The 27,500-nt window shown below is 39.5% G+C and overlaps 3 protein-coding genes across 8 annotated transcripts in view; 1 reads left to right on the forward strand and 2 right to left on the reverse strand.

The window, feature by feature from the left end:
- The window catches only part of LOC115218309 (ribosome-binding protein 1-like), a 68,135-nt gene extending 58,822 nt beyond the window's left edge, over positions 1-9,313 (reverse strand). Inside the window, exons 1-3 of the mRNA XM_036508406.1 lie at positions 9,308-9,313; positions 4,022-4,032; positions 1,079-1,088 (exon numbers count right to left, since the gene is read on the reverse strand). The gene's annotated coding sequence lies outside the window, so the exon portion shown is untranslated. The remainder of the gene's footprint in view (positions 1-1,078; positions 1,089-4,021; positions 4,033-9,307) is intronic.
- LOC115218618 (ATP synthase mitochondrial F1 complex assembly factor 1) overlaps positions 5,672-27,500 on the forward strand; it is a 29,150-nt gene continuing 7,321 nt past the window's right edge. For 2 of the 4 annotated variants that reach the window (XM_036508408.1, XM_036508407.1), the window contains exons 1-10: positions 5,672-5,971; positions 8,384-8,642; positions 9,090-9,228; positions 15,731-15,793; positions 16,502-16,552; positions 17,118-17,165; positions 17,535-17,630; positions 18,383-18,449; positions 19,308-19,348; positions 21,877-22,075. In XM_036508408.1, the coding sequence (XP_036364301.1) occupies positions 8,416-8,642; positions 9,090-9,228; positions 15,731-15,793; positions 16,502-16,552; positions 17,118-17,165; positions 17,535-17,630; positions 18,383-18,449; positions 19,308-19,348; positions 21,877-22,062 (918 nt within the window). In that variant the 5' untranslated portion in view covers positions 5,672-5,971; positions 8,384-8,415 and the 3' untranslated portion in view covers positions 22,063-22,075. Of the gene's footprint in view, positions 5,972-8,383; positions 8,643-9,089; positions 9,229-15,730; positions 15,794-16,501; positions 16,553-17,117; positions 17,166-17,534; positions 17,631-18,382; positions 18,450-19,307; positions 19,349-21,876; positions 22,199-22,238; positions 23,556-27,500 lie in introns of those variants that run through there. The other 2 variants (XM_036508409.1, XM_029788520.2) reach the window with 2 other exon arrangements.
- Positions 25,468-27,500, reverse strand: part of LOC115218652 (sodium bicarbonate transporter-like protein 11) — a 112,421-nt gene continuing 110,388 nt past the window's right edge. For all 3 annotated transcript variants that reach the window (XM_036508404.1, XM_029788573.2, XM_036508405.1), the window contains 2 exons: positions 26,725-26,894; positions 25,468-25,739 (listed from right to left, as the gene is read on the reverse strand). In XM_036508404.1, coding sequence (XP_036364297.1) covers positions 25,679-25,739; positions 26,725-26,894 — 231 coding nt within the window. In that variant the 3' untranslated portion in view covers positions 25,468-25,678. The remainder of the gene's footprint in view (positions 25,740-26,724; positions 26,895-27,500) is intronic.

A 27,500-nucleotide genomic window follows, 5' to 3' on the forward strand; every position in this document is an offset into this window, starting at 1 on the left:
GCCGATACAGTTTGACACCAGTGACACAGATAAATACAAAGAGTCAAAATGGCTATTGCAAGGTATCCTGTTCGATGTTCTAATAATTTCATTAATCCACTGCACTGTACTGGTTATTATTTATCGATTCCATGACAATGAAAGGTGATGCTGATCTCCTTAGGATTTGAACTCAAAGTGCAAGGAACCAGAAGAAATATAGCAAGAAATTCTATGCGATGCTCTAACGGCACATCGAAACACTCACACACTTCATTAAACATCTCTGTTTAAACATCTCTTCATTAAACATCTCTGCGGATCCGTGGAATAAGCTGCCAGACGAGATGATGAAGATGCCGACGACCGCTCGGTTCAAAGTCTCCCTTGACATCAAGTGGCCTGAACTCTTTACATGAACACCACCCTGTACATAACTTCATGTCCCCCTACATAGCCTTGCTTTTTGCTTTTTGAGCCAAAAAATTAACTAACTAACTAACTAACATCTCTAAATATCTCCTTGCACTTTTACTTAGATATCAGTAAAGCGTTCGATTCTGTACATTCAGATATATTGTTGCCCAAACTTAGGCAAATAAGTTCCTAACAATTGGTTTAGACCATACCTCTCACAGAGCAAACAGTATGTTTCTGTTGAAGCATCAAAATCACCATTATCTACTATAAAGCTTAGGAATCAGTCAGGGGTCCATACACACACGCTTACACATACACACACACACACGCTTATACATATGGGCACTATACGCACAAGCACATGAGCAGAGAAACATAGAAACATGATACGCACACATTTAGACACACACGCGCACACACACAAATACATGCGTGCACGTACACACATGTACACATGCACTTGTACGCAAAAAACACATAAAGACACACACAGACAGATACAAGCACACATTTACCTACACAAACACGCGCACACTCGTTTGAGCACGCGCAGGTACACACGCGTATGCACATACATACAGACAGTTACAAACATGCACACATACACACACACACAAACACACACACACATACATACTCACACAAGCACACGCACACGCTAAAATGACATGATTGAATGACATTTAAACATAGAAACATTAAAACATTAGGCTAATGGCTTTTAACACCTTCACCATCGTCACCTCCACCACCACCATCACCACCACCACCACCACCATCACCACCAACTCCACCACCACCACCATCATCTCCACCACCATACCATCGTCACCACCACCACCATCACCATCGTCACCTCCACCACCACCATGGCCAACACCACCGTCATCGTGACTTCGCCAACACCACCGTCACCAACACTTTCGCCAGCATTGTAGTACGACACGAATTCATTAAAATAATTAAAAATACACACGTACAACATTATGAACAATAACAATAACAATAACAGAAATAACACAACCTGACCACCAAATAACAACACAACACCACCGACGCCGACGTCACCGCCACCACTAACAACAACAACAACAACAACACAAGTAACAGAAAATGCCATAAACAACACCAAACATCAAATACATGCTCTCACACTCAGCATCAGGAACATACCGCACGTACATACGCGCGCACACACACATACACACAAACACGCGCACACATGTGAACGCACGAACTCACACACATACATATACGCGCACGAACACACGAACGCGCACATACATATACACACGCACGAACACACACACACACACACACACACACACACTCTCTCTCTCTCTCTCTCTCACTGAGGAGACGAAACTACTTTGACTTAGATGTAATTCCTCCACAACACACAACGAAGATAGCAAAATAAGAAACGAGCGGAATGACAGCCATTGTGAGAGTCCCTGCTAACATCGCCATTGGTCAACCAAGAACAAACAACAGCAATAGAGTACAAACACTGCCCAGATGTCTATTAATCCATCCTACTCTAGGCACAAGGCTTGAAATTTGTGGGGAGGGGGCCCAGTCGATTAGATCGACTCCAGTACACAACTGGTACTTAATTTATCGACCTCGAAAGGCTGAAAGGCAAGGTCAACCTCGGCGGGATTTGAACTCAGAACGTGAAGACAGGCGAAATACCGATAAGCATTTCGCCCGGCGTGCTAACGTTTCTGCCAGCTCATCACATTAAGGAACAATAAATATTCTTTTCTACTCTAGGCATCAGGCCCGAAATTTGGCGGGAGGGGGCCAGTCGATTAGATCGACTCCAGTACGCAACTGGTGGTACTTTATTTATTGATCCCGAAAGGATGAAAGGCAAAGTTGACCTCGGCGGAATTTGAACTCAGAACGTAACGGCAGACGCAATCCCTATTTCTTTACTACCCACAAGGGGCTAAACACAGAAAGGACAAACAAATGGATTAAGTCGATTATATTGACCTCAGTGCGTAACTGGTACTTATTTAATCGACCCCGAAAGGATGAAAGGCAAAGTCGACTTCGGCGGAATTTGAACTCAGAACGTAGCGGCGGACGAAATATGGGTAAGCATTACGCCCGACGTGCTAACGTTTCTGCCAGCTCGCCGCCTTTCCTAGATGTCTATTAATGGTTGTCTCACGTGTCCGAGAAAGACGATTCGGCGATTTTTTTTTTTTTTTTATTTCTGAACGACCTGCCCAGATGAATTGTTTATAGAGATCAAATGTACGTGCTGCACATTACCTTATTCCATCCCATCAAATCGACATTACCTGAACAGGTGCGCGGTGTAGCACACCTCAGACGTTGAAGCGATTGCAAAGTGACGTACTCGATTTAGTTTAGTACAGCAACATTTGTTTGCCTAGCGGAGAATAAATCTCTCTGTTTTGTCCAATGCAAACTTCGTTCTTTAGTTATTATTAACCGTGTTCATACAACCTCTTGTAAGAAGAAGCATATTTAATCTACAAACGTTTCCCCAGCGCAGCATAGCAAGCGAGCTTACTTGTCACCTGCTATGCCAGTCCTACCTGGACCGTACCATCTCTCTACAAGAAACTGCAGTAAACTAGAAAGAACACAACACGGCTTACGGCGCCTGCACCAAGTGAACTGCTTTGACTAAGCACCAGAATTCCTGCAATACCATTATCTGAAATGTCAAGGATGCTTTCGAAACCTAGTTCATCCTTTTATTCATTTATAAAAAGGGTTTCTCGCAACGTTATGGAATCCTTCTTCCTTCGACTTCTTAGCTATGAAGGTTCTGTAAGCAGTTCTATTGCATAGGAAAACCTTCCGCAATCGCTGCCATCTGCTTGGCATCTAAATCCACGCTGGAAACGTTAGGTAAATCTCCTCTAATATTATTTTTTTCCACTCTACCAGGTTCATCTCCAATACACCAATACGAAAACATCTTTGGTCGCTTGAAACCAACGAAGTTGGGCATGGATTCACTGAAGCTCCGGCGTTTGGCGACGGACTTGGTAAACACCCACAAAGTTATCAACCACCTCACCAACAACAACACTGAACACCTTTTTGACCTCCATGTGTCTAACACACGTGGACATGCCTACAAAGTCAGAAAAACAATACAGCTCCCATGACTTTCGGAAACATTTTTTCACGCTCAGAGTTGCTGAAGCATGGAATAAACTGCCTGCGTCAGTTGTTGACTGCCATGACACTGCATCTTTTAAGGCCCTCATGCTTTCCGAAATCCGCCGAAACTTCACCTGATTATATATACACTTTAGATGAGTTGTAGTGCACCTGAGCACTGTACACAATTATTATTATTATTATTATTATTAAGTCACTTACTCTAATAATGTGCCTCATATAATGCACCCCAGAGCAAGTCAAACTCACCAACCTCTCACTCGATCTCTCTTTCTCTCTCTTACACACACACACACTCTCTCTCTCTCTCTCTCTCTCTCTCTCTCTTTCTACCGCTTTCTCTTCACGCTCGAAGCCCCCCGCTGTCCTACATTCATTATCTGCTGCAGCCGGTTTTTCTAACTTAGAGAATGAAATACTCTACTATCTCCCATAATTTTCTCTCTTATCAGCTTTTCCCTAAAGAAAGACTCTGGAAGAGATTGTCAGTTAATGTGACACCTATCAGAGATGATCGTATCTCTCGACGATCAACTGTGGTGATATAGAGAGAAATCAGGATGGGGACTGCTGCTAAAATTGCAGGAGTGCTGAACGAGATATTCTTGGAAAGAGGCCAGGTGGACGAGCTACTGATGAACAACAGCACCGCATTTAGTTCAGGGCTAATGAAGGAAATGCTCGACGGGTGGAATGTCAGATGCTTCTTCAGGAATTGCATATGGGCCGAGCAGAAGTGAAATTGTAAAAAGACACAACATAATCAAAGTTGAGGCCGAGAGAAGGCGACTTTCTCCCATTGAGGTAGTCTTCTGATACAACATGTAGTGTTGCCCAGGGCAGGAAAAACTGACGAGTCAATCCTACGAAAAACAATCCTCAGATAAGAACGGTGACACCTGAGCAGAATAAAGGCAAAGTTTCGAGGAAAGGGGAAGGACCTGTGTGGTTACGGAACGGGATTTGCGAGTTTCATAAAAAAAAAAAGAACCGCGGGAGAAAACTGAGGGAACTTTTATCCGTTAGAGTTATGTCCCTTGAATAGTACTTCACTCTTCCAATTATTCTGAGTTCCATGATTTATTTACCAAACTCTCGTGCACAAGACTGATTGGTAAACTCGGCTGAAATTAAATGAGTCTATAATACCTCATTTGTGTGTGTGTGTGTACGGGTGCGTGCGTGCATCTGTCTGCTACCTCTATATCCGTCGATCCATCAGTCTTTCTCTCTCACTTTATCTACCTCTCTACCTATCTATTTATCCATCTGCTATCTACTATTACACATAGACAGGCTTCCGTTTATCCGTCTATTAGCCTGTCTATCTATCTGTCCATCTATCTACCTGAGATGTTTAGGTTTTTCTCACAAATATTAATTACGTAAATGAAATGAAATTAAATGGTTTCTGCAGAACTCGAAACTGCATCGACATCTCAGCTCACTGTTTACTAATTGAGTTGTTGGCCTTGATTACGAATCGAACTAGCCAGACAACTTCTGCTAACCGAAAAATCTAAAATAAATCATAAAAATAATGCAAACACAAATAATTTAAAAACTTTTGGGAGCGAGTAGGGTGCAGTGATAGGCAGTGTGGTTGATGCCGGACAGATTTATTTACTGGCGTAAGGGCATTTGTTCCACCCAGGAATCGAAACTGCACAAGAGTGGCTTCATTCCCTAACATTTCATCTGTACTGCTTCGTCGGAGATACCTAGAAATAATATATTGACCATTCATAAAGACACTAGAATATTTATAACGAGCGGGGAGGGGAGAAGAAATTATACGTCGATGGTGCTCTTCCTCTTTCGAAAACAAATAAACATCTTGAGTAAACAAACTTCAATCGGAAAACAAATCCTTTTTTTTTTGTTGTTGTTGTTGTTTTGCTTTTATTTATTTTTATTTATTTTTTGCATTCTTTCGATTGGCATAATTTTGTTATATCTATAGTCCATAAATACATTTAAAAAAACAGGACAGGCACACACAGACACAGACAAGAACAAGCACACACACACACAAATAGAGGAACAAGCGCGCACGCATGTACAACCCATTAGCTTTCCTCCCAGTCATAGAAAGAGCCGATTTCGGTGTTTTGGTCCATCGAGTTATATCGAAAGAATGTCTTTTTTTTTTCACAAGATACAAAAACTGTTATCTATTTGACCGGTGGACGTTATGTGACGTTCATACTTTCCTCAATAACCTTAGTGCCATAAATGAAGTGAAATAGCTCCAGCGGGAAGTCGGAACCATGTGTCTCGATTCAGATATAAGGGTACCCGCGTAATTTCACTCACTCTTAATTCATGTGGAAATAATAACGTTGGATACATTTATTGATGTTACACCGCCGGCGTGGTACGAATGCTGTTCTCTGGGGTAAGGTCAAATGGTTTTATTCAATATCGACAAAATAAACATTGATATGTTCTTTATTTAAACAGCGAAACATGTGAATTATTATTTTTAAATAAACGACAACATTCATTTAAATGTTATTAATCGATAACAAGATTACATCAAGTTAACTGTTCAAGAGTAAATATTACCGTCTGTGATTTCATTTTACGTAGTTTAACTACAAAATAACCTTATTGATATAATTTTTCAATCCAAATTATTTATTCATATAAATTTGCCTAGAATATTGATTATTCTCTAATCTTAACGCTCCATTTATTAGCTTGTTGTTTTTTTATTCTACTTTATTATTATTTTCCTTCCTTTCTGCAAATGATGTTGACTACTTGCGGTGTAGTTAAACGTGTGCTTTTAATTTTGAAATACAGCCTTATCGAACAAGCATATGATAAAAAAAAAACGTGCCAGTCGTGACCATTACAGGGAGTACATGTAGAACCAGCTTATTTAATGCTCCCTTTCCAAAGACTGTAGTGTCTTATATGAGGGTGGTTTGACTTCTATTTTAAATGACACAGTGTAACGAAGCCTTTGAATTACAACTACAGCCCAATAAACAAGCGTCTACAGTTTTCACCTATCCATTTTACATCTGTTTGGTTGGCCCATGATACCACACGGTGTGATATTGAACTCTGCATCTCAAGATTGCTAACTGGTATACATATGTATGATGGGTACAGCCATTGAGTTGTGGTTAAAAACTTTGTATCATAACCACATAATTTCAGGTTGGCCCCGAACCCAACCTTGCTTTGAGAGAAACTATGTGTATATCATCATCACTTTCCATGATTGCATGGTCAGAAGCAATTTGTTGAGGCAGAGTTTCTGCAGCCGGATGCTCTTCCTGTCACCAACTCTGACTTGTTTCCAAGCAAGGTAATATTTCCCCCATGGCCAAGATGCTCATTTACAACCCTCATGTGACGTCAAGATAAGGGTGCACACACACACATACACATACACACACTCAACAAGCTTCTCTTTGATGTGCTCAGGCACAACTGTTCTTATCTCTGTTCATATGAGGTCTGATTCCAAAGTTGAATGATCCTCTTCTCCCACATCCTTACAACCTTATCCACCATCCTCCCTCATTCCTCTGTACCCACACCCTCTTCTATACATTCTTTGGACATATGACCTTGAGAGTATGTTCGGGCACCTTATCATCACGATGGCTCCATTTCAGCCACTTCCATCCGCCTATGTGAAATGCTGGACAATCATGAGTCTCTTCCATAATTGTAAACCAGTTCCTACTTCCCTTGTCATACTTTAACTTCTCAACCTCTTGCCTGAAGCATCCCCCCCTCTCTCTCCTATTCTCCTCCACCAAGGTATTTCTTTAGTCTTGCAAGTTACAAGGTAACCTCATTAGTACTGGTTAGTATTAGAAAGGACATCCAGCCTTGAGAGCCATGCCAAATCTAGGACACTGGAACGAGACACGGTCATCTGACCTGTTGAATCCAGTCAAAACATCCAACTCATGCCAGCATGTAAAAGAGAACGTTAAATGATAGCTGTGGCACTAGTGGTGATTGCTGCTACCACTATCAATTATTATTTTGTATATACCACAATATATACACTCTGTTTTGACTGAATCTCAAGCTTGGTAATTTGATTTGTTTTCTTCGACCTCTGTGGACACATCTGATTTTCAAACCAAGTTGTTGTTTAGTAACCCTTCTTTGTATACATTCAGACTGGAATAGTTTCATAACCTAAATGGGATTTTACTATACATTTATGAAGGAGTTTAAATGCATCTGTGTTTAAGTATTTAAAAGTTCTTACTATTATACACCGTCATATTTACCTTTTCGTTTTGTTTTTCCAATGTATGTTCTTCAATTTTCAGTTTCTTTTTTTATCTGTTATAAATCCCTGAATTTTTATCTCCATTTTTACTTTCTAAATATATAACTAAGTATCTGTCTATAGATTTCATAATTTGTGTTAAAGCTGGGTGGAGTTTATTTATACTTGGACCTAATTGTATGCCTTAGACTGAATTGGTTACAATTAGCTAGGGTTCTTTAACAATCCAGGAGAATTACAATGCAGACAGTAGTCCAGAATGTGACAGCAGAGCGAGAGGTTTCCAGGAATCATGGCTTGGATGCGACCCGTCCCTTAGAGTGTAAGGAGTTGAGGGCAAAAACATTTGCGTGACATGAGGCTTCTCTAAAGACCTGCTGTTCAGCTCTCCCTAGTTTCTTACTACCGATATATATATCTAGCAGTGTATGATTTTATGGCTAGATGTCTTTTGTTAGGATAATTATTCATTAAGATTTTTTTTTTCTGTATGAAAATTAAAAATTGATATTTTCTTTTTTACATTTTCCATACTAACAGCTATAAAATCCTGAATTAATAAACTGTAAGCAATGTTGCAGTTATTGCACCGAGGAAGGCAGTGTTTGCACCAAGCTGCTATTGTTTGCAACAGCTGCAACCTGATGCGTACCTTCACTGCACTTCCATTCACAAGAACACAAAGAAACTTCCAAACAGATTCTGTATATTTACAAAAGAACAAAACTGAACCTGAAATTGACCTTCAAAAAAATCCTTATTATGAGAAATACACAGAAAAGTTGAAGGGACTCCAAGAGTAAGTGTAGAGAATTTTTTATATACAACCATTCCGTCAGCTCACCTTCTTAATAATAGTAATAATAATAATAATAATAGTAATAATAATATTAATAATAATAATAATACTTTCTACTAAAGGCACAAGGCCTGAAATTTTGTGGGAGAAGACTAGTTGATTACATCACCCCCAGTGCTTGACTGGTACTTAATTTATAGACCCAGAGAGGACAAGAGCCAAAGTCAACCTCAGCAGAATTTGAACTCAGAATGGAGTGGTTGGTGTTAAGAAGGGTATCCAGCTGTAGAAACTCTGCCAGATCAGATTAGAGCCTGGTGCGGCCTCCTGACATGCTAGTCTCCAGTCAAACCGTCCAACCCATGCCAGCATGGAAAACGGACATTAAACGATGATGATGATAATATAACAGTGTTATTATATATTATAATGTTTATTGTATTTCAGAACAGACCCTGAAATATACAGTAAAAAGCTCGAGGAATTAAAAGAAAGTTTAAAACCAAAAGCAGCCCCTGCTGTGAACCCTAAAACAAAAGAAAAGGTACAGAAGAAACCAACTGAGAAAAAAACAGTCCCTAAACTGGTAAGATTGTCTTATGGTAAACAGTGGGTGGTGGGCAGTGGTTGAGAGGTCACAGAGGTGACAGGTTTAATGGACCTACATTGTTGATCATTTATTTAAGACCTGGGCAAGGTTGCATGGTTGAAAAGTTCTCTTTCCAACCACAAGGTTTTGATTTCAGTCCCACTATGGTATCTTAAACAAGGATCCTCTACTAAAACCCTTGGCCAACCTAAACCTTGTGAGTGGTTTTTGTAAATGAAAACTAAAAGAAACCTGTCATGTTTAAATATATATATATATATATATATATATACCGCCTGACTGGCCCTCGTGCTGGTGGCACGTAAAAGCACCCACTACACTCTCGGAGTGGTTGGCGTTAGGAAGGGCATCCAGCTGTAGAAACTCTGCCAGATCAGATCAGACGCTAAACGATGATGATGATGATAATATATATATCCGTACATGACGCTGCTGTTGCCCTTCCTAGGGTCTCACGGGCCCACACCCTCAGAGTTGGCACTCTTAACATCGGCACACTGAAAGGTAGGTCTGGTGAGAATGTTGAGATGCTTGAAGTAAGGTGGAGAGGAGGTTCCGCTAGGTTCCTCAGGCAAAGAACACAGGTACAAGATTTTCTGGGCAGGGAACACTAGCAGAGTTGGAGGCGTGGGTATACTTCTTGCGGAGAAATGGGTTGATAAGGTAAACGAGGTAGTCAGAGTATGCGACAGAATACTTAAGATTAGATTAGATAATTGGTTAGCAACCATTATCTCAGCCTATGCCCCTCAGCCGAGGCTACCCGATGGCCAGAAAGACCGATTTTATGACACCCTCTTGCAGACTACCTCATTGGAAAATGACAGGGACCTTCTCTTTGTGGCTGGTGACTTCAATGGACATGTTGGACAACATACAGGGGCTTCTATGGCATACATGGAGGCTACGGTTTTGGTTCCCGCAATGAGGAGGGAACCAGGCTGTTGGAGTTCTGCGATGCAAATGATCTTATGGTTTGCAATACTAACTACAGGAACCTGCCAGTCATCTAGTCACCTACCATTCTGGGAGACACACTAGCCAAATTGACTACATCCTCACCAGAAAAAGGGAAAGATGGCTGCTTATAAATGCCAAAACTTTCCCAGGTGAAGAATGTACCCCGCAACATAGATTGGTAGGTAGCGATTTCAGGATCAAGGCTAAATGGATGCCCAGAAGACAACAAGCATGGAGGAGAAGGGTTTGGAAGCGTAAAAGATCCTGTGAATGGACAGAGATTTAGTGATATTACTCAAAGCCTTTGATGAAATAGAAGGGGATATAGCTTCACACAATGTAGAAAACAACTGGAGGTTTCTACGAGACAACCTGCTGAAGGCCACTGACCAGATCTGTGGATGGTGCAAAGTCTCTTCTTGACCCAAAATAACGTGGTGGTGGAACAGTGTTGTTGACAGGGTTATTAGAGAAAAGAAACAGGCTTGGAAGGACTGGAAGAACAGTGGTAGTAGGGTATTGTATCAGACTGCCAGATGGGAAGCTAGGAGACAGATTTATTTAGCCAGAGGGGAAGCAGATAAGAAAAAATTTGCCAATGTTCTGCGCCGTGAGGACCAAAGACTTGAGGTATTTTGTGTTGCAAGACAGTGTGTGAGAGAGAATCATGATGTCGTAGGAGAGAACTGTGTCCACATAGATGATGGTTCACTTGCACTAAATGAGGCTGCAAAGAGAGATGTTTGGAGACACCACTATGAAAGGTTGCTCAATAAAGAGAATGAATGGGAGAAAGAGTCTGCCGAATGTCGACCCATTCAAAAGTTGAAATAATGCAAAGCACATTGTGATCAGTGATGTATAACAATATCAAATTGTCTTGTCAGTCACATGACTTGATATACATGTGTGTGTGTGTGTGTATGTAGAAGGTTGGAAAGTAACACACGAGTTAATAAAAGAGAGAGAGAAAACATGGAAAATGTCCTACCTATTTGAAGACTATGAAAATATTTTTAAAAACATTTCATTTAATTTTTCCACAATTTAATTGCTTTCCTTGCTTTATTCATCGTCGTTGTTGTTTAGCACCTGCTTTCCATGCTGGCATGGGTTGGACGGTTTGACTGAGGACTGACAAGCCAGAAGAAGGCTGTACTAGGCTCCAATCTGATCTGGCAAGGTTTCTACAGCTGGATGCCCTTCCTAACGCCAACCACTCCAAGATTGTAGTGGGTGCTTTTCATGTGCCACCGACACGAGGGCCAGTCAGGCGGTACTGACAACAACCATACTCAAATGGTCCTTTTTATGTGCCACCAGCACAGGAGCCAGTCAAGTGGCACTGACAACGATCACACTCGAATGGTGCTTTTTATGTACCACCAGCATGGGACTAGTCAGGCAGCACTGGCATCGACAACGCTCAAATGGTGCTTTTTACATGCCACTTGCTCAGGTGCCATTCAGGCACGGCAATGACTTCACTTAACGCAATAGGTCTTCACAAGCACAGTTTATTGCCCAATGATTGAAGGGTACTCATATACTACATAGGTTATGGTTACGGTCTCACTTGGCTTACCAGATCTTCTCAAGCACAGTGTATCTCCAAAGGACTTGATCACTTGTCATCGCCTCCATGAGGCCCAGTGTTCGAAGGTCGTGCTTCACCACCTCATCCCAGGTCTTCCTGAGTCTACCTCTTCCACAGGTTCCCTCTACTGCTAGGGTGTGACACTTTTTCACACAGCTGTTCTCATCCATTCGCAACACATGACCATACCAGCACAGCCAAATCTCTTGCACACCACATCTGATGCTTCTTATGTCCCTTTTCTCTCAGGGCGCTTACATACTGTCAGGTATGCATATTGACATTACACATCCAGTGGAGCATACTAGCTTCATTTCTTGCAAGCTGACACATGTCCTTAGCAGTTACGGCCCATGTTTCACTGCCATGTAGCATGGCTATTGACACACGTCATACAGTCTACCTTTTACTCTGAGCGAGAGGCCCTTTTGTCACCAGCAGAGGTAGGAGCTCTCTGAACTTTGCCCTGGCTATTCTTATTCTAGCGGCTACACTCTCAGAGCATCCATCCCTGCTACTGACATGGTCACCTAGGTAACGGAAGCTATCAACTACTTTTAGTTTTTCCCTTTGGCATGTGACGGAAGCTGATTTCTGCACATTTTCAGTGTTTATTGCTCCTGAGCATTTGCCGCACACAAAAACTATCTTCCCAGTTAGCCTTCCTTTGATATTGCTGCACCTCTTATGTGTCCATAGCATACGCCGATACATCTGATGGAGTTTCTACCAACATCTTTTCTACAGATGAACAGAGCCATTTACCTGAAGGGATTTGTGATTTGTCTGCCTTCCTACTTATTAAAACTTTGGTTTTTGCTAGACTGCCCTAAGGCCCTTTGATTCTACACTTTGCTTCCACACCTGAAACTTCTCTAGTTCTGATAGTGACTCAGCTATTCGAGCAAGGTTATCAGTATAGAGAAGCTCCCAGGAGCATCCTGTCTTGAATTCCTCTGTTATTGCCTGGAGGACTATGATGACTAAGAGGGGGCTGAAGACTGATCCTTGGTGGACCCCTACCCAGAATTCTTCACTATACTCATTGCCAACCCTCACCTTATTGACAGCATCCCTGTACATGGCTTGTACAGCTTTCACTAACCACTCATCTAACCACCCATCTGTTCTAAGTTGAAAAAGTCAAAAAGACTGAAACTGGTTATAAAATGTTCTTCTTATTTTAGTATTTTCTACCTTGTCTTATTTTCCTTATATATACATGCTAGCATGGAAAGCAGACGTTAAATGATGATGATGATGATCATCATCATCGTCGTTTAACGTCCACTTTCCATGCTAGCATGGACGGTTCAACTGGGGTCTGGGAAGCCTGAAGGCTGCACCAGGCCAGTCAGATCTGGCAGTGTTTCTACAGCTGGATGCCCTTCCTAACGCCAACTACTCCGTGAGTGTAGTGGGTGCTTTTTACGTGCCACCGACACAGGTGCCAGACGAGTGTCAGTGGCACGTAAGAAGCACCCACTACACTCACAGAGTGGTTGGCGTTAGGAAGGGCATCCAGCTGTAGAAACACTGCCAGATCTCACTGGCCTGGTGCAACATATATATATGAGTGTTTGTGTCTCCTTGTCTTCATGTCATGTGATAGCTGTTAACAGCCATCACTGCCATTCAAGAGGTGTTGTTCATTGGTAATCTTCTGCTGAAACACGTCTGGTTATGGAAAAGCATAACCTTCTTGGTCAACAAATTCCGTCTGACCCATGCAAATATGGAGTGGTTGGCGTTAGGAAGGGCATCCAGCTGTAGAAACACTGCCAGATCTGACTGGCCTGGTGCAGCCTTCGGGCTTCCCAGACCCCAGTTGAACCGTCCAACCCATGCTAGCATGGAAAGCGGACGTTAAACGATGATGATGATGATGATGACGATGATGATGGACGTTAAATCAGTGTGATGCAGAGTGGGGTACAAACAAGAGTGATATCCAGTCTCTGGATGTCACAGATGACAAAAGACTGAAATGATTGGCAATTTGCTGAAGGAATGAGGTCTGAAAAGCATTGTTTTTATGTCTATACATAAAAATTGGTGCAGGTGTGGCTGTAAGGTAGGAAGTTTGCTTTCCAATCACACGGTTCTAAGTTCAGTCCCACTGTGTGACATCCTGGGCAAGTGTCTTCTACTATAGCTTCAGGCCAACAAAGCCTTGTGAGTGGATTTGGTAGACAGAAACTGAAAGAAGCCCATCATATATATATATATATATATGAGAGAGAGGGATGGATGAATGTTCCCCACCACTACTTGACAACTGGTGTTGGTTTGTTTACACACCTGTAATTTGGCAATAAGAGACCGATTGAATAAGTACCAGGCTTAAAAAAAGAAGTAATGGGGTCAATTCATTCAACTAAAAATTCTTCAAGGTGGTGCTGCAGCATGGCCACAGTCTAATGACTGAAACAAGTAACAGATAGAATACACCCACAACTAGGCAAATGTCTTCTACTATAGCCATGGTGGGCCTGAGATTAAGTAGAAGACTCTTGCCCAAGGTATCGTACAGTGGGACTGAACCTGAAACCATGAGGTCGAGGAGCAAGCTTTCCATCTCTGCATTGTGTAAAATAAAGGAAGGTTAATTTATATATAAACGCACTGAAGAACCCATGAACTTGTATTTAACTCTGAACAACAAGTTTGTTTTAACCTTGATCTGAGATAATCCTGGAGGAAAAACAAAACACTTTGAAGGAAAATGAGTCCTCATCGTCGTCGGTGGCATGGGTTGGATGGTTCCACTGAGAACTGGTAAGCTGGGAGGTTGTATCAGGCTCCCGTCGAATTTGTCAAGGTTTCTACAGCTGGATGCCCTTTCTAATGCCAGCCACTCTGAGAGTGTGGTGGGTGCTTTTTACATGCCACCAGCACAGGTGCCAGTTAGGCGGCACTGGCATTGGCCACGCTCAAATGGTGCTTTTTACGTGCCCCCGACACAGGTGCCAGTTAGGCGGCACTGGCATTGGCCACGCTCAAATGGTGCTTTTTACGTGCCCCCGACACAGGTGCAAGTCAGGCAGCATTGGCAGATCACATTTGCTACAGACTTTGTGGAATATGAATAAAGCCGACCTGGGTGAAAATTATAGTTTATAAGGTATTAGACCCTGGTATTCTGTGTAGAAGATTTATATTCTAAGAATTATGTTAAATGCATAGTCTGAGATAAAGTAATACTGAAATTGTGAAGGGAAGTAATTCATGCAGTTTCATGTTATATAGAGTAGCCTCCCTTAGATTGGCAGTTTGTATTTTGTTTTAAAATTCAAATTTCGTGGACGATTCATCTGGCATCACAAATGGTGTGTGACGTAGATATACACATACAAAGATAACCAGAGACATCTCTGCAAATGGATATCTTGTGCAGCACGCCTTGCTGTAAACAGCATTGCACCTATCCGTAAATAGGTACCATAAGGCTGACTGTTGTACTTACTACACTGAGTAATAAACAGGTACATTGCTAAATATAACTGGCTGTTGTATCCAGTACACCTGGCTGTAAAAAGGTACCATGAAGTCGATGCAGTTGACTGCTGTACATAGTGCAGATCATGGTATATGAACCACTCTCTGTTATAAGCAGTAGTAGCACAGTGAAATTGATCAGTGTTTTATTAACATGTGCTGCTGGATACAGCTCCCCACATCCTCTTATTACATCATCATCATCATCATCGTTTAACATCCGCTTTCCATGCTAGCATGGGTTGGACGATTTTGACTGAGGGCAGGTGAACCAGATGGCTGCACCAGGTTCCAATCTTGATTTGGCAGAGTTTCTACAGCTGGATGCCCTTCCTAACGCCAACCACTCTGTTTAAATTTATTTCAGTTATTCTGTGTTGTGCACTCAAGCGCACACTTACATGTATGTTATTGTCATTGCAGGTGTTAAATGATATTGTAAAATTGGAGCTATTGAGACAAGAAACACCTGAAAATATTGAAAAGGTAAGACATCTTTGATTTCAAGTTCTAATCTTTGAATACTTTTTGCTTGAATTCCAGTTATCTATGGGACTGCTGTAAATAGATGACTCGTCTATGTACTTTGATCTTAATATGGGACCCCTCGACCGTGGAGGTCCCCTGTGACTGCAGAGGTTTGCAGGGGCTTAGCGACGGCCCTGCACCCATTAGGGTCCCAGCTATAGGCTAAGTAGCAAGTCTGACATGCTACTTAGCCCATGGCTGGGACCCTGACGGGAAACTATAGTTGGTAAGAAGTGGTTCCACTCTCCTCAAAAGCCTGGAACTCCCAAATCAGATCCCCACTGCCAAATGCAGTTTAAAGTCGTAACCAGCCACCTTGTGGCATGCAACTTACACTGCCCCACTGTAGTGTGTACTTACAGCTAGTTGGACTATGCCTCACCATGGTACCTACATATAGCTACTTACACTCTGCCTCAATGTCATATCTACTTCAAGCTAAATTATATCTCACAGTGGTACCTGCTTAAGTCATGTTTCTTTTTTATAAGCTTTGTTACTTACCTACATCTAAGTGGACTGATCCATTCATCCCTTGGTACCTTATCACCCCACTCCATCCCACCAGCCAGTTCTTTGTTAATATCACAGTAAAAAAAATGGGAGATATTAAAAACCCAAAAAAATATGTTCTAATTAGTTAATAATCGTTTACCATTTCTATAGATTTGGATGCAGTTCCACAGTGTCAAAGACTGCGTGTATGGCGTCATAAAGGTAAGATCAAAGCTCTTTACATACTATGTTCATTTCCCATCTGATTCCCTGTAGGATCAATAAAATAAAATACCAGTCTCTACTGGGGTCGATGGTATTGACTAAACCCCTTCCTTCGAAACTGATGGCCTTGTGCCTAAATCAGAAACCATCACTACTATTTAATGTTGAAAGAAGAAGCCCGTTGTGTGTGTGGTGGTTGTATCTTCTTGTTTAGACATCACCTGCATCAAACAATCTCCTTCATTTCCTATCTTCCCTGAAGGCATGTCCAGCCAGGGAAGAATATTACGGCACCATGTTGAGGGTTGGCATCAGGAAGAGCATCAAGCCATTGAAAATCTGTCACCATGAATTTAGCTTGACCTGTACAAGCATAGAAAAGTGTATGTGAAAGCACACACACACACAACATTAGATGTACAAGAGTGTCAGAATTTAATACTTTTACTATGATATTTAAGAATTAGAAAGAACCGTGACATTGATCCACTCCGTCTGTAATATAATATCTTTCTGCTTTACTGACTGCTAATGTTTTGATATATTTTGTTTAAATTCACAGGAAATGGATTATGATGAAGTTATGAGTAAGGCTAAACTGTGTCCTTCGGTAAGTCACACTTCACTCTCTCTTACTATTAATAATCAATGTGGTAAATCATAAGTCTACCACCTCTAGTTTAGCAAAGTACAATCAGTGGACTGGTATCCTGTTTCAATGGGGAAACTGCTCCTCTCTCATTCACTTCACACCATGAAACCACATCTAACACCACTGTTCCTTAACCTAAATAAACAATCACATCATAGAAATCTTGAAGTTCTAATATTATGTAGGATTAATTTAAAACAGTATGAATAAATAAGCCTTATGATTGACAGAATAATCTGAATGCTAAAGGTTTAAAGACCTATCGTCATAGTAACTTCAGAGATATTTTTTTTCTATATATTAATATTTCCTTTCTTCTTCTTACAGTTTGTATATCCACTACCACGTCAGGATGGTTATGAGTTCTTCTACCAACAATTTTCTGGAAGTGAAATATATTTCACACCTGTGGCCCTCTATAAGGTAAGCTGTGTATAGACTCTCTGGGATTACAAGTACACTGTATACAAATATACTACTTTATAACTGATGCTCCACTTTATACCAGTACCACTCTACAAATGTACCTCATCACTAGGCATGTTGCTAGGCACAAGCATTACTGTGTGGTAAGAAGTTTGATTTCGATACATATGGTTTTGAGTTCTGTCCCACTGCTTGGCACCTTAGGCAAGTGCTTCTACTGTTGCTCAGAATCAACCAAAGCTTTGTGAGTGAGTTTGGTAGATGGAAACTGATAGAAGCCTGTTATGTATTGACCACATAATATCTTGCAGATCAAAAGACAAATGCAGGTGTTTTTATCTTTGGCTCATGGTGGAGTGGTATAATGGTGTTCTGTGGTATAGAGCAGTGGTAGTGTATGTTAGTGAGTGGAAACATGGATGGTACACAAATCATTAATTCATAGATGCAGGAACTATTGTGGTGATGATGAAGGTGGTGAGGAGGAGATAGTCTGTTGTACCAGTAGTTGTGTATTGGTGAGAGCATTTTACTAATCAACTGGATTGCCTTGTTTTAAAGGTGATCAAGAATGTTTGTATGTGTGTGTGTGTAGCTGTAGCCCTGTACCAGATATGTGACTTCTACTGTAATGTAAGGAATACACTTATATAGCATCATAAACTGTTCTCTCCTTCATCGCCACCTCTTTCATCACATTATTAAAGAACCATCATGACTGTTTCTCTCTCTTTTCTTTCTCTCACCAGAAACACCAAGAGAATGCTCCCCCCTGCGTCACAATGCAGCATTTTACTGATCTTAAAGAGGAGAAAGGTAAATATCGTTTTGCTGTTTGTTGTCTAAGCCCAGCTGGGTCCTAATTAAACACATGTCCCTGTGTCTCTCAAACAACAACTATATTCATCGTTTAACATCCATTTTCCATACTGGCATGAGTTGAATGGTTTGACAGTGGTCGCACAAAGTTACATAATCTGTTTTGGATTGGTTTCTACAATTGGTTGCCCTTCCTAACGTCAACCACTTTACAGAGTATACTGGGTGCTTTTTACATGGCACCATATTTCTTTTTAATGTTTAAAGACAAAATTTTTGCTTCGTGAAAACAGTCCTTTTTGCATAGAAGTGCCTCGATGAATTCTCTTCAATCGTAGAAAAGTCAATGTTAAAACAATGATGAAATTAATGATTGCTTGTCTCTTCTGAAATAAATCCACCTTGGATTGCACCTGATTCTAAGACACAAACTTCCTCTTTTAAAGTAATATCAATTAAAATCTTTCATCAAAACTTCATGTTAATTTGTTCCAAACATCAGCTTGATAATGACCAAAATATTTTACTAAATTATTTTCATAATTAATTGATTAATGAAACAAAAGCTGTTATATTCCAACAGAAATATGCTAATGCTTACAAAAAAGCTAAGGTATCCTGCATATATGTGTGTGTGTATCTCTCTCTCTCTCTCTCTCTCTCTGTTATATATATATATGTTCATCATCATCATCATCGTTTAACATCCATTTTGCCCAGCATGCTAACAATTCTGCCAGCTCGCCGCCTCACATAAATAAACAATGATGATGACATATATATATATGAGAGAGATATAATATACTCAGAATATATGTATAATATATTCATGCTTATATTTTATTTTTTTACTAGGTTTGGTACTAATGTCTGGAGATTACGATTCTAAAATATTGGTAAGTTGATTAAAATGTTCTAAATACCTACAATATTTCTGCTACCATCTGTGAAGAAAATTCCTCCCAACTGAATTGACCACAATACTTCTTAGTGCAGCATCAGTATCACTGCTCTCCTTGAGTTGTTGACAGTTCTTGTTACTATGGTGACTAATGATAGACACTATTTTTGCCTTGACAGTTGACCATTACTAAGGCAATTAGCGTAAGTGACACTGTCTTTGCGCTCACAGTTTGGCATGCTTGAGCAGATAATACAGTAGCTCACTTGTCCTTGTCCAACTGACCATCTTACTACTTACCTTCCTCTCTTTCTCCCTGTCATCCCCATTCTAATAATATTGACCACTGTTTAGGTTGGACAAAGTGGGGTCTGAACTCACAATGAGGACATACAAAGAAGATGGTTACTATAACCTGGCTATGTGGTGAGAAGTTTGCTTCCCAACCACATGGTTCCAGATTCGGTCCCACCGCATAGCACCTTGGGCAAATGTCTCCTACTAAAGCCTCAAGCTGACCAAAGCCTTGTGAGTGGATTTGGTAGACAGAAATTGACAGAAGCCTGTCGTGTGTGTGTGTGTGTACCTTTGTTTGTCCATCCCTCCACCACTTGACAACCAGTGTTGGTGTGTTTACATCCCCTTAATTTAACAGTTCAGCAAAAGTGACTGACAGAATAAGTACTGGTGTTGATTTGTTTCACCAAAAACTCTTTGAGGTAATGCCCCAGGCCAAAAGATTAAAATTTTATATAAATAGCTGTGTGGTAAATTTGTTTGTCATTTGACTGCAGCCATGCTAGAGCACCACCTTTTAGTCAAACAAATCGACCCCAGGACTTATTCTTTGTAAGCCTAGTACTTATTCTGTCGGTGTCTTTTGCTGAACTGTTAAGTTACAGGGATATAAACACACCAACATCAGTTGCCAAGCGATGGTGGTAAAGACAAACACACACACACACACATATATATATATATATAATATATATATATATATATATATATATATATATATATATATATATATATATATATATATAAATAAAAAATTTAAAGTAAACAGTTGTTGATCAATATTTCTCCATTTTCTAACATCAGTTATTACTTTTTAATACAAATAGACTGTATCCTATCTAACAGCTGTTTCTGTTTCCAATGTTCCATGGTATTGCCATTGAAAGTTCTGAAAATAACATTCATATCTGGTAACACATCCAATCTGGAACATGGAATTTCATCAAAGTGAAGAAAAATTCATAAAAGAAAAAAGGAAGAACCCCGAGAAGATGAAAGGCTTAATATATTTAAATCCTACCATTTTTGCATATGTGACACATCAGGACTAAACTTAAAATATTAATTGGTGGGTTAATTTTTCTATGGGGGTAACAGGGTGTATAAATAATAAATGATGAAGCTCCATGTTCCAGATCGAATGTGTTACCAAATATATTATTTTTAGAATTTTCAGTGGCAATACCATGGAACATTGGAAGCAGAAACAGCTGTCAGATGGGATATAGTTTATTTGTATTAAAAAGTAATAATTGATGTTAGTCAATTTTTGTTGATCAATTTTCCATTTATTTTAAATATATATAGCTCCGTCTGGCACCTGTGCGGGTGGCACGTAAAAAGCACCCACTATACTCACGGAGTGGTTGGCGTTAGGAAGGGCATCCAGCCGTAGAAACACTGCCAGATCAGACTGGGCCTGATGCAGCCTTCTGGCTTCACAGACCCCAGTTGAACCATCCAACCCATGCTAGCATGGAAAGCGGACGCTAAATGATGATGATTATGTATATGTTTATGTGTCTATATTTGTCCCCCCACCACCACCACCATCGCTTGACAACTGATGTTGGTATGTTTACATCCCTGTAACTTAGTGTTTCAGCAAAAGAGACCAATAGAATAAATACTCGGCTTACAAAGAATAAGTCCTGGGGTCGATTTGTTTGAATAAAAGGTGATGCTCCAGCATGGTTGCAGTCAAATGACTGAAACAAATAAAAGAATATATACACGATGGGCTTCTTTCAGTTTTCATCTACCAAATCCACTCACAAGACTTTGGTTGACCTGAGACTATAGTAGAAGGCACTTTCCCAAGGTGCCATGCAGTGGAACTGAATCTGGAACTATGTGGTTGATAAGCAAGCTACTTACCATACAGCCACTCCTGCACCTATGTGTGTGAGTTTGTCCCCACCTCCACCGCATGACAACCGATGTTGGTGTTACATCCCCGTAACTTAGTGGTTTGGCAAAAGACACCGATAGAATAGGTACTAGGCTTACAAAGAATAAGTCCTGGGGTCAATTTGTTTGACTAAAGGTGGTGCTCCAGCATGGCTGCAGTCAGATGACTGAAACAAATAAAGGAATATATTTACACATATATATATTATACACACTTAAATGTTAATGGTGACTTGAAAGTTTCGGCCAATTAAGCCATCGTCACACTTTCCAAACAAAGTCTTTATTTCGACATCTTTCCATTCTCTGTTGCAGGACAAAGCAAATGCACTCAACTTGGCTCGACAACTCACCATGTTCTATGGTCGAAATGCTGCCGAAAGGTTCACGCTGGTCAGGATCTTCAACTACATGCCACAGAAATTTAATTACAATGACCTAATTACAGAATACAAAGGATGTAAAAAGTTTCTAGAATCATCCATTATAGAGTGTAGCTGAGATGAAGGGTAAGGTGTGTGTGTGTATATATATATGAACTGATGTGGGATCTAAAAATTGCCAGCTTCTAGAAACATCTGAAAAATCACTTCATTGTTATAAATTTTTAGAAATAAATTTTAAAAGAACAAAATAATAAAATGTTTCAAATTCTGTTTATTTACAATTTTATTTAGAAAAAAGAAAAAGGAAGAAAATTGTCTGGAACATAAAATCTGGGAATTGTAAGTTTTTCTGTATCATATAAATATGGGTGCTACTTTGATATGTGATCAACTTAAAGGGCGATTAATTTGGGTTACTTTTTAGCTTACTTTTCAATTCTTAAAAACCCTTAAGATGTTCTTGCATTTTTAGCAAATGTTCACTTAATTCATCGTTAATTATTCAAATTTTTTAGTCCATACTTAGCATTGTAAGTGTATTTTTCCAAAAATTCTTACTGTTCTAATAATAATTATAAAACCACATTTCATTTGTGTTTTAGTAAATAAGAAACCCAGAATAACCATAATAAAAATAAGCGTGTAGATTACACAAGTTTGGCATCTCCCTTTAAACTGTAAATCACACACCAAAGTAGCACCTAAATATGTTACATTATGGCTTGTATGCCATGGCCTTCTGTATCATAAAATATGTTATGATTTGTTATCTTGTCCTGCTATATATTGTATATGTTCTTTGTTATACTTGTCTCTATCATTTATGTTATTGTTCATTATATCTCATCTCCCTGTTTGGATAAATGTTATTTGTTATATCTTATCAATATTTTATCTTATGGGTTATCAATACATATATCCCATCTTTTTGCCATCTTGTCTATGTTATCTTATGGCTTTGTAACTTGTAAAGAAACTATTCCAGTTTGCTGAGTAAACAACACTGGATCAGACGGATATAAAGAAGGCTGTCACTTGGAAAGATAGCTTCCACATTGAGACACAGTAAGGGGGCACAGCTTCCACATCATGACACAAAGGATGGTGAGCAAGAAGCAGACAGCACATGGTCATGGCTACTGAGAGGGTTTGCACATGGTGACACAAGTTGAACTGGCTGTCAGGTTGAGACAAAATGGACTTCTGTAAGCTGACAGGCTAAAAGAGGGATGGCATAAAGTGGTTTGGAGCAAAAACACTTCCGCATGATGTGTGACATAGTGTCAGATGTGCATGAGAGAGACTGCCACATGAAGGAAATGTTGCTTGGAGGAAAACCAGTGGAATCATGTGAACACGACATCAGCTAATGGAATTTCAGGAATGCAAATGCACAACAGAGATATAACATGAGTAATATCTTAAATTTAACAAAAAGTTAGTCGGTGTTTTACGTCAGACATTTCTACACGAGGTGGGGCTTATTGAAAGAACATGCAACATTTTTGTTACCTTAGTTGTTCTGTTGCCTGAGGAGGTGGTAAGTGTTTTTCCTATAACATAATGCATGTGTAATCACATATAAAATGCCTTGCATGTATAAAACTGCTATTGTTCATTCTTATAATTTTATTGTGTGTGTGTATGTATATATATATATATACATATATAAGAGGAAGGTGTGTACGTACGTCGCAAAATATGTATAAAAAATATATATAAAAATACAAAATGGGACAAGAACGCAAAACATTCAAATAGACGACACAAAAAACGGATGGGTCGTTTGAAGCCTTTAATCTTCAGTCAAGAACCAGATCATCCTCGCAATTTCGGCTGATGAGGATGATCCGGTTCTTGACTGAAGATTAGAGGCTTCAAATGACCCGTCCGTTTTCGTATTGTCTATTGGAATGTTTTGCGTTCTTGTCCCATTTTGTATTTTTATATATATAGTTATTCTACCAATTATATACGTTTTTATTACTTTTTATGCAATTTACTTCATCATTGATATTTTATTATTTTAATATTTCTATTATATGTAATTTTCTAGATGGTGTAATTTAATTGTTCATTTTGAATTGATAAAAGGTGGTTTTTTTTCTAATTTATATACATATATATACACACGCAATCATTTTCACACTGCTAATGCTCGGAAGATCAGAAACAAATGATATTGCTTATATGATGATGACACTATGACAATCAGGTGAAGTCAAGACAAGGAGACACACACACTTTATAGGTTCCTTTCAGTTTACATCTTCCAGAACCACTCACAAGGCTTTGATCAGCCCTGGGCTACGGAAGAAGATACCTGTCCAGTGTGTCATACACCAGGACTAAATCTGAACCAAGTGGTGTGGGAGCAAAATTCTTAACCGCACATCCATGCCAGTAACTAGACACATGACAATACACACACACACACACACACACACACATACATATGTTTTATATATATATATATATATATACATGCATACATATATCTGTATAAATATACCTGTGTGTGGTGTGTATGTATATATATATATTTAATAAATGATGCAGATTTGGAGACTTGCATTCAGGACTGAGTTTCTGTTTCACTGATACAATAATTGTTGCATTTTTTCAGCTGTCATAAGCCCAGTGCCCATGGCAACATCAGTTACACACACACTCATTCATTTTCAGTTTCTAATTGGCATCGTAAGATATAAGCTTCCTTTACACTGATACACACACACACACACACACATCCACATGAGCATACTAACAGACATAGAAGAAAAAACAGTAAAAGATGTACAGTGTAGATAGACATATTAAAAGATGAGATAAATAGTTAAGACATCTTAGCTATTACAGTCATCAAAATAACTAATTTCTTACTTTGTAACCACGTGGCTTCAGGTTCAATCTCACTGCATGGCACCTATGACAAATGACTTCTACAGCCTAAGGTCAACATTTTGTGGGTGAATTTGGTAGGCAGAAACTGTGTAGAAGGCGGTGAGCTGACAGAAACTTTAGCTGTCAAAATGCTTAGCAGTATTTCGTCTGTCTTTATGTTCTCGATAAATTAAGTACCAGTTATGCACTGGGGTCGATGTAATCAACTTAATCCCTTTGTCTGTCCCCTCTATGTTTAGCCACTTGTGGGCAGTAAAGAAATAAGAAACTGTGTAGAATCCTATCGCGTGTGTCCATATATATATATATATATATACACACACATAATTTGCCACTATTAGCCCAGTGACAGATTAGAAAGCATATTTGAAGTCTTTCTTCTCCCTTTCTGTATGTATATATATATATATATATATATCACATACATAGAGCACATAACAACTGGTGTTGATTTGCTTATATCCTTGTGACTTAGCAGTTTGGCAAAAGACACCAACAGAATAAGTACCAGCTTTAAAAAATATGTACTGTGGTTGATTTGTTTGAATAAACACTTCAAGGCTGTGCCCCAGCATGGCCACATTCCCATGACTGAAGCAATAAGAAGAAAAAGTAGTCCTACAATGGAGATAGATTTATTCTTAAAATGTAAATTTAAAAAAAAAAGATTAAAATAATTAAAAATTATAAAATAAAATAAAATTCTGAATGGCAGACAGAGAGACACGCTTATAAATGGCTGCAATGTACTTTATCCAAGTGAATTTGGGCTCCTGGTCAGTTACTGAATGCTGGTCATCAAAGTGGGAAGTGAAAGCTATCGTCCTTTAATTACCATCCATTGCTTTCAAAAACTTGTCGTTAATTATGTAAGGAATAATTTTATGTCTGAAATAAAAAAAAGATAATTATGAAGATGTACTTGCATATCGTGTGCTGAAACAAAAACAATTGCAGCGTGGAAAGTATTTATAAGCCATTTAAAAACACACAAAAACTGTTAGATTCACTTCAACATTTAAATTTAATTTGTCAAAATATTTTCATCACTTTGAAACTGCAACTGAGAAAATGATGCAGCACGGAACTTTGTCAGCGAACATGTCACAGTTTCAAAGCAACAAGAATATTTTGACAAATTAAATTTAATGACTGAAACAAGTAAAAGGTAACTGCTTCAAATTTTGGCACAAAGCCAGCAATTTGACAGTGAGGACAGTAATCAGTTAAATAGGCTCCAGTACTTGAATGGTACTTTATTTTTGTCAACCTGAAAAGGACAAAAGGCAAAGTTGCCCCTGGAAGAATTTGAACCTAGTATAGAGAGAGCTGGAAGAAATGCTGCTAAGCATTTTGTCCGACACACTAACTAAATGTAAAGTAATAGTAGTAGTAGTATGGTGGGGAGGGCCTGTGTTGTAACAGCACGTTGGAACATCCATATGTTAGCGATTCCCTTACTCCTGGCATATGACATCTTTGCACCACTCAAGCGACAACCCATGGGTCTATTTGGGGGCTCATTGTTGCGAGGAGTTTTACAAGGTCAGGAAGCAAATTCTCCCTCAATGCCTTTTAGTTTCCTTTTATGACATGCAGAGGGTTTATCTTTAACTTGCCAGAACCCCGCCCACACATACAGCACAAAATGTAAAATAACCTTTTCTACTCTAGGCACAAGATCCAAAATTTTGGGGGAGGGGGGGCCAGTTGATTAGTTCGACCCCTGTATGCAACTGGTACTTAATTTATTGACCTTGAAAGGATGAAAGGTAAAGTCAGCCCTGGGGGAATTACAAAATCTAATATAATGTAATAAAACTGAAATCTGTAAAATTAGCTTGTGTGTTTGTGAAAATAATCCTTAACTTACCTGACAGGTATGAGTCCAAATATTAAAACCGGGAAAAACATCTTTAAATAAGGATATGGTGCAAAACCAAATATGCAGAGAATGACTAACTGGAGCACTTGCAGCCCTGTGAATAAATGCATCTTCCTTTGCGGAACTTGTCGAATGAAATGGTTTGGTGGATAGGCAGACTGAAAGAAAAGCATAAAAAACAGACGGTCAATCAATAAGTCTGGAGTTCTCTGTGGCATAAGATGCAAGTCCCTCTGGACATCACTGTCTCTGGTCCTTGGACTTATAAGATTGATTACCGAGTTACCATGGTGAATAAACTAGTAAAATCACAGCATCCTCCCTGAATGGAACACCAGTTTGTTGCAGGGCTGGTCATTTACTAGCAGAGTTGACTTGAGCAATGTGAAATGAAGTGTTTTGTTCAAGGATACAACACACCACCCGCTCCAAGAATCAGAACCATGATCTTATGATCAGGAGTCCAACACCCTAACCACTAAGCCATCTCCTTTGGTGACATTCACTATCTACTTAACACTACCACCTTTCATTGCAATCTTAAGGGACCAAGTTCTGTTATATACAATCGACTCTTTTTTTCCCCCTTCTTTACGCGATATGCTCTACCACAAGCTAAATCCTTTCCATACAATATACATTGTGCCAGGAAGGACTGAGGCTTTCTCTACATCAGAGTCAACTGAGAAAACTCAAGCAAACAAGGGACAGGGAGTAATTATAGAGGTTTCTGAGTGATTACTGAATCTGCTAATCATAGCAGC

The sequence above is a fragment of the Octopus sinensis genome, linkage group LG13 (assembly GCF_006345805.1).
Source record: "Octopus sinensis linkage group LG13, ASM634580v1, whole genome shotgun sequence".
Classification (NCBI taxonomy): domain Eukaryota; kingdom Metazoa; phylum Mollusca; class Cephalopoda; order Octopoda; family Octopodidae; genus Octopus; species Octopus sinensis.